This window comes from Chanodichthys erythropterus, chromosome 19 (assembly GCF_024489055.1).
Source record: "Chanodichthys erythropterus isolate Z2021 chromosome 19, ASM2448905v1, whole genome shotgun sequence".
Taxonomy (NCBI): domain Eukaryota; kingdom Metazoa; phylum Chordata; class Actinopteri; order Cypriniformes; family Xenocyprididae; genus Chanodichthys; species Chanodichthys erythropterus.
Genome location: NC_090239.1, coordinates 35,491,637 through 35,500,151, shown reverse-complemented (window position 1 = coordinate 35,500,151; position 8,515 = coordinate 35,491,637). Strand labels below are relative to the sequence as shown.

Genomic DNA, 8,515 nt, shown 5'->3' with positions numbered 1-8,515 from the left:
ATTCTAACAACCATACGAAAAATATGACATAATAATTTACATAACAGGATAGACTTATACAAATTATTTAAAAACAAAATCTTGTTCATCAGAAAGCGTTTTCATAACAAAGACACTCGGCCTGTCAACTTTTTTTTTTCTTTTTTAATTAAATTATTGTAATTAAATTGTGTCACATTAATTGTTTTTTTGTTTGTTTGTTTTTCATTGCAATGAAAACAACTAGTATTATATGTCCATAAGTTAAAATAAATTAATTAACTATCTTAGTTTTTCTTCTTCTTCCCTTTTTCAACTATGGTTTTATAACAGGATGAGGGGAAGGATGGAGACCGACGGCAGTTTTAGAATCAGGACATGGGTTGCGATTTAGGGACCCCGCCCTCATCAAGAGGAGCCAGGATTTGGCTGTTGTGGTCATAAATTAGATCGTATTACAATCTACTGTTAAACTGATTCTACAGTTACAGCTTTTCTTTCTTTCTACGTTTTCCCTTTTTTATTTTCACTGTTTTAAAGGTTTTCGAAGAGTTTTTGGTTCGTGTCATGTTTTTTGATGTGCTGGAATGCCGCCAGAATGAAGATGGAAAGGAAGGGGTGAAGGGGGTACTCGCTGCTCAAAACGCCCCCCTGAGACCCAAAATCAGGGGCCGCGTGCGAGGACCTGCTGCGAGGGGCCAAACAGGACTGCAGAAATTGGGAATTGGGGAGTGAGACCGTCTGGCGACGTCTGTCGCTCTCCCTGAATTAAAATCATACCACTGTTTCCCACAGATAGCCTACTCCCAGCTTTCTGAAAATTATATGACACGTGATAGTTATTTAGCCTACACATATTTCCTGTCGATTACATGTTTGCTCTTCATTTTTAAAATCGTTCGTTTCGTCAAAATTATATAGCTAACATAAATTATTCGAAAACAACGTTTATTTAGGCTACTTAAGTGATGGCAGAGCGCATTAACTTTCACACTGTATGGGGTGCTAAGGCTGTTATTAATATTTCAAACCACATTTGTGCTGTACACAATTTCGACGTCACGGTTTAATTATTAAAACATTTTTTACTCATTGTCTATGTTTCAGTGGCGCCGCCATGTTAACAAGATTATTCAACGAACCTTCACTGCTTCCGGACATGGAGAAGTTCGGAGGCTGGGTGGATGACAGCGGGAGCGAGTGTTCCAAAACCAAGGACGAAGAGCAGGAGCGCTGTCGCCTAGGCGACGAGGACTTGGATGAGGGCGATGTGAAAGGCGGGAGCAGCCGAGCTCAGTCGGAAATTGCAGGGGAGGAAGACGATGATGAGGATGTTGATGAAGATGATTGTGGAGATGAGGGGGATGGGGACAGACCTAAAAAACGTGGACCAAAAAAACGCAAAATGACACCGGCTAGGTTAGAGCGCTCGAAAGTAAGGCGCCAAAAAGCGAACGCTAGAGAGCGCACGCGCATGCACGACCTAAATTCAGCACTAGACAATCTACGCAAGGTAGTACCATGCTATTCAAAAACTCAAAAACTCTCTAAAATTGAAACATTACGGTTGGCGAAAAACTACATTTGGGCGCTGTCAGAGATCCTGCGGAATGGGAAGAGACCGGATGTAGTTTCATATGTACAGACACTTTGCAAAGGCCTCTCCCAACCCACGACAAATCTGGTGGCTGGGTGCCTCCAACTTAACTCAAGGAATTTTCTAACGGAACAATGTCAAGAGGGAGCGCGATTTCACTTGCCCACCCCCTCGTTCTCCATGCACGCATATCCATATCAGTGCTCCCGTCTATCAAGTACACATTGTCAGTCCGGATCCAATGCGCATAGCCTCAGAAATCACTCTTTCTGTTCGGCTTATGAGGCTCTGTACACCGAAGGCACGTCCCCAGAATACAACAGTCCAGATTACGAGGGCAACCACAGCCCTCCGGTTTGTGTAAATGGTAACTTTGCATTGAGACAACAGGAGACACTGTCACCAGAGGCGGAAAGAGGTTATCAATATTCTATGCATTACACCAGTCTGCATGGCTCACGTTCCTCCGCTGCTCATGGTCTTACTTACGCCCCATCAGGTGCTCGTAGCGGCAGCGCGCACTCGGAGAACCTCCCTCCGTTTCATGATGTACACGTGCACCACGATCGGGACCCTGCATACGAAGAACTCAACGCCTTTTTCCACAATTAGGTGATTTTTCCCTGCTAATGACCATTTTTTGGGGGGGTCATTTTTCTACATTCAAAACATTAATTAATTTACTTTACTGTACTCTTAAACCAGGTGTTGTGGGCTCATCAGTGTTTTTTTTTGTTTTGTTTTTTGTTTGTTTTTACATTACTGAACAGTAATTTTGTTTTTACAATAATTCCATAATGACAAAATGTATATAAAAGACGCCAGGACATGAATACAACTGCTAAATACATTTTACCAAGTGGGAGTGCTATTTCTGATTGATTCAAATGTTTGAACCGTAACGAGTCTCTAGTGTAATGACAAGAAGAAGAAAAAAATGTTAAATGAACTAAATTGTTAAATGAAGTCTGTTTCTTGATCAAACAAATAAAGAAACATATTGTTCCAGAATCATCTGGGGCTGTCATTTCCCATTGGTAGTTGGTCAGACAGAAATTGTAAAAATGCACTAATTCAAGAATAAACAAATATGTGACTACACCAGTTATAGAAAAGTAACATTTCAGCGATACCAAAAAACGAGAACGAAAAATTAATCTCATTCATTATGTTTTAATGGAACTTTCAATTCAGTGGGATTTTACGGTTCCAAAATTCAGTGTAATATATTTTAGTTGACAGCTGCAATTTTACAATATCACATACAAATTCAAAACCTGAAGGTATTCCAATCTGTTTGATTTAACAATAGTGCTAAGATAAGATACAATTACAAGCTGTTGGAGGACTAATTAAATTACGACATACCATTTTGTGGATGTTAAATACAAATAAGAATGTGAACATTTAAAATTAGAATAAGGCAGCTTTCCTGGCATGTTATACATTTCAAATATTGATGTCATGGAACAGCAAAACAATTGCTACTAACACTACTACTGAAAAAAAAAAAAATATTGGAAGCTTTAAATAATCATATACTTTTTTACATAAAAGTTTACAATTATTGAAGTGTTGTGCATTTTCAATCTTAATTTGAGCATTGTAAACATTTCCAATCAACTAAAATAGGCCTAAATAATGATCTGCTTATACTGAAGCGTTAACATTCCTCAGTGGCTTAGATATGAATAGCCGGCTATTCATATATTAAATATGAATAGCCAAAATATTTATGTCCATATGTTTTGCATTCTACGGGACCTATATGTCACATTTTTTCCATTTAATTTCAGTCTGTGAAGTATTTTATTATGATTATTTTTATTATTAAACTGCATTAACCTACACTGTTTTTTATTATTAATTGCATTAACCTACGCAGTATTATTTTCCTAGTCCGACCAAAATAATTAATTCTGCTTTTAAGCTAGATGGAGTACACAATGATCTGATCACTTTATAAATAAATAAACTAATACGTTACGTGACTGAATTTCACTTTTTGATAATGATTACATTAGCCTACTTCTCCCATGTTTAGAATTTAGATAGCATTAACTTTAATATCATAATCATCATTATTATTATTATTAGGCTACTACTCAGTCGAAATTAAGTCACATTTTTAGCAATCACCAATATACAATCAAAGCGACTTAAGTGCACAAATAAATAGTTTAAATGATGCAGCAAATGTTTTTATTTTTTTTTTTTTTTCGTTAAAGCTGTTGTTACTTAAAGCTTTTAAGTAGCATGTAGCATGATTATTGCATTGTTAAAGGTAACTTCTCAAAATGTTATTCATTAATTAAAACTATATCGGAATAGTTATTATAGTTACAGGTATGCATGCACACTACATCAAACTGCATTTTAACGTTGGCCGTTTTCTTTTGGTTTGTAGGCTGTTGCTATCAATCAGCAAATTTACACGGACAGTTATTCTTGTCTAGAGAATGGTAACTACTTTTCATTTACAAGGCAGTCTTTTAGTACTGCATTTGCAATATGCAGTCTTAAAATTACAGTTTTTCGGTGGCTTTTGCCCCATTCTAGGTTCAGCAGATAACCATTGTTTTATTTAGAGCCATTCGCTGTATAGCCTTGTGTGCTCCAGTTGGCTAAACGGAAATTTAATATTCTGTATGTTACATTGTTTTTGTTTTTGTTTTTTTGTTTTTTTTTAAGCAGTCCTTTCAGTCATCCACCAGCTGAGGAAAAGTGAAGCTCTTCTAGGTTCCTTAAAAACCTAGAGCAACGTTTCTAAATAACTGTAGCAATGAAAAGGTTCGCATTCAATCAGATTACAAAACCCGTTTTTTTATTATTACTTTCTATTTTTCTATTTTTATTTTAGGCTCCGCCCGAAATCAGGTACTGTTCATCCAAGAAACTTGTCAGTTCAAAGTGATTATTTTTCTTGTGATTCTGGCATTGATGTTTCGAGCCCAGAGGGTAAAAGCCAACAAGGACAAAAGGCGCTCCCTTCTTAAACTCGACCACAGCCGAGGTGATCTTAAGCGGCGTCCAGAGGACACGGGCTGGCATGGAACACAGACACTCAGGAGACACACGCTTGCCAATTCGCTAAATGTCTTAGCGTCAGTGCGCACGGCCAGCGGGGCAGCCCACCACAGTGATGCCAGCTGCGCCGTGTGCCAAGCCTGGCCAAAGCTGTGCTGATGGGTGGAGGCGGTGTTTCTTTCCTAATTCAGCAGCATCTGTTCATTATTTCATATTTTATAGGGAAGAAGGGTTCAACTATATGCTAGCAACTGGAAACAGCAAGGCCTATAACCACCGGGACTGCACAGCATAACAGTTGTAACAGACATGCAGTAGGCTACTGTACATTAATTAATTTGAAATGTTTTAGTCCAGTGATAACGTAGGTAAACAGGATTTTTGGCGAAAAATAATATTCTAAGGGGGGAAAGTATCAAAATGGAAAACGAAAAGAAACGCCAGACAAAAGGGCAATTGTAACAGTGACAAAATAAATCTAATATTTAAATACAGCTTTACGGCGAAAACGGAAACATATTAATAAAGCAATTAACATTAAGCAATTTAACGTATAGGGCTACTAAATCTAGTTAATATAATGAGATGACAGTGAGATAACTACTTTTAACATAGATTTCATCAGATTAATTTTAAAATGGCAAATAAATATTAAGATACAGTGCACTCTAAGAAAGGTCCGTAAAAATATGGCTCAATATGAAGGTTTTTTACAGGTGTTTTACACATTTTAAATTACGCATTGCATTTTGTTTTAGGGTTGAAGGAAATTTCCGTACATTTAAAACCTACAAGTAATTTTCTGTCAAGACACTTTTTCTACACATTATTTTTCTTTCAGTGTAATGCAACGATTTTCAGGAACCTCAATTTACCTTTATGATACTCAATGATTTGAAGCCTACTTCTGAGACAGATTTGGTTTACAATGAATTTAAACACATAAACCATTAACATCTATCTTTAAAAACATTCATACTCCACTTTTAAATCAAATGTGGGTAGTCTCTTTTTTTACATGCAACCATACACACATGCTGCATTTTTGTTTTTTTTTTTTTTTTTTTTTTTACCCTATTATATGCGTCATGCAGTGACTGTGTTCACTGTACCAATTTCTGCATGCCAGCCACACCCCAGCAGTGCCTGTCATGGAGGCTGGCACAGATTGGCATAGCTTATCAAAATTCCACAGCATCTGTTCACTGTGGCAGGGTGGCACTGCAGAGAAAACGACTACAGAGCAGAAGATAAACAAATGCAAGAACTTAAGAATTGTCAGCATACTAGGAAGGTACTCTTATGAAAACAATTTTACATGCATTTGTTCATTTGTGTTAGAATATAGAAAGTATAAGATGGAAAAAAAAATCACTCTATCAGAATGTGTGTGATCTGTGTTGCAATACAAATATAGGCTATATAAGCACAATGATTTCCAAATTTTATAGTGCCATAGTGGTGTTGTTTTTTGTTGTTGTTTTTTCTTGCATAATTCTGGGTTTACAGTGTTTAATATTGTGTTTTTATATCTTGAGTGTGTTGGGGTTGTTGCTTATCTGCACAGATGGCATGTGTTTGGGGGAGGGGGGTACTAGGTTCTGATGATGCCATGCAATGGTCACATGGGCATAGTTAATTGGGCGCCATATTGCCTGGTTTTGCAGGGCTCTGGGGCAGCCAGTCACCCAGCTGGACCTGTCAGATGGCATTGAATCCAGCTCACTGCCCTCTACCCTTGCATCCTTTCTTCTCTGTTTCTCCCTCCTTCTATCACTTTTAAATTTTTAAACCCACTGCTACATTTCTCTTCAATGTTTTACATCAACTTTTTGTGGTACACCAGTCCTCATCTTACCCCAAGACACATCTGTTGAAAACCCATTTCATGAGTGTGGATGCTTATACATTAAAATATTTTATTTAATAAAATCATATAATATTTTAATAATCTCCTTAATAATGAATGTTAAGACAAAGAACAAAGAAAGGTTATTGTGTAGAAAAACTTTTCACTTAACTGTAATACAAAATAAATATTTTGCTTACAATATCACTTTTAATTTCTCAAAGAAAATAAAACAGTATAACAGTATATCATTTTAACAGATGGTAAGCCTCTCTCTCTCTCTCTCTCTCTCTCTCACACACACACACACACACACACACACACACACGTATATATATATATATATATATATATATATATATATATATATATATATATATATATATATATATATGCACACAAACAGACATACACACACAGGTTTGTTTTGCTATCTTAGTGAGGACATTCCATAGGTGTACCCTCTACACTACCCCTACTCCTAAACCTACCCATCACAGAAAACATTCTGCATTTGTTTTTAAAGCTATTTTAAATATGAGGACTCGTAAAATGTTTTCGTTGTAATATTGGTGTAAGGTCCATGTAATTATACAAATTTGTGAACTCATAAATCATGAAAACACACACACACACACACACACACACACACAATTGTATGTGGTTTACGGGGACTCTCGATAGACGTAATGGTTTTTATAAAACGGTTAGTTCCGGTCCTTGATTCTGATTGGTCAATAACTGTTGATGATAAAACAAGGCTATGACCGCTTCACCAAACGGTTCTGTGTATCACTAAACAACACCGTTAGCAACCACTCTTAGCAACGTAAACTGTGTGTTCTTAATTGATATTGTTCATTGATGTTTACTGTATTATGTAGAAGAGTATGAGAAAGATCGAGTGAGCGAGTTTATTACCTGCATTCAGATTTAGCATTTTCCTTCAGGTCAGTCCTATATGTTCATAATAAAACATCTGTTTAAATGCCTGATGTATTATCTAGTCCTTTTAACAGTTAAGGGGTTTTCCGTGACAAACAGCCCTAGTCAAAGCATTTGTCAGTTGTGTCTTGTTCCGTGTTCGCAACAGGGCTGGGTTTCCCAATAACGATGTAGCCTTAGCTCTTAAGAGCGCTTTCTACGTGCGAGGTTACGAACGCTCGATGCAATTCCACGTAAGTTTCCCAAAAATGCCCTTAATATGAACGCCCGAGAACGTGTTCTACGTGCTTCTAAGAGTCGCTGTCTGTTTCTCAAGTGCTGAATATTACCTTATAGAATCGTATCATTTAACGTTTAGCCTAATAATCGTCACCTGATGTGGATTAGAATAAATAAATAAAGATTAAATTAATGTTCTTCTGGAGGAGGTAGAGCTAAACACGATTTCTTTAAGCTATATATATATATATATAGTCAAACCACAATTTATTCAGACACCTTGAACATTTCATTCATTACAGATTATTCACTATAGGTTTTTGTTTGTTTGTTTGTTTGTTTGTTTTTCTCAAATAACACTTTAGCAAAACATGATCAGGTCTGAATAATTTTTGGTTCCAAATTTTACTGGTAGTCCACTGTATGAAGAATTTTTGGTTATAATATGTCACAGTTTACTTTATGTTATCCTCACATTCATACATTATATTTACAACATGTGTGTGTGTGTGTGTGTGTCTGTCTGTCTCTGTGTGTGTGTGATAAATCAAACTGTAATTCAGTGTTTTTGATGTCCATGTGTTTGCTGAACCTCCCAAGGCCTAAGGCCCTATGAAATACTATAGAAATGTTTAAGGCTTCTTCCAAGTGTTTCTGAAGTGACTGACTTTTTTTCAACCATAAACTAAATTTTAAAACATAAACATGCAAGTTTAGATATTAATAGACCTATATAAAGTGTATATATTATTTTTCAGTTAAATACTAAAAAGACGGAATTTTCAACGTCTGTGGTAGCGTAGGCTGTAGGGCGTTTGACATTAGAATAGCTTTTGATGCGATCGACGCGGGTTCGAATCCGCCTTTTGTCGAACTCGCTCTTCTCCCTTTTCCTGTCA

General features: G+C 36.6%; 1 protein-coding gene across 1 annotated transcript; it reads left to right on the top strand.

Annotated features, from left to right (window-relative positions):
- Positions 1–1,096: 1,096 nt before the first annotated feature.
- Positions 1,097–2,188, top strand: neurod2 (neuronal differentiation 2). The gene has a single exon (XM_067369825.1). It carries the CDS (start codon positions 1,097–1,099, stop codon positions 2,186–2,188), a length of 1,092 nt encoding a protein of 363 aa, XP_067225926.1.
- Positions 2,189–8,515: the final 6,327 nt, after the last annotated feature.

Coding starts and splice junctions, on each gene's coding strand:
- neurod2 (XM_067369825.1), top strand. CDS start 1,097: ATGTTAACAAGATTATTCAACGAACCTTCACTGCTTCCGGACATGGAG.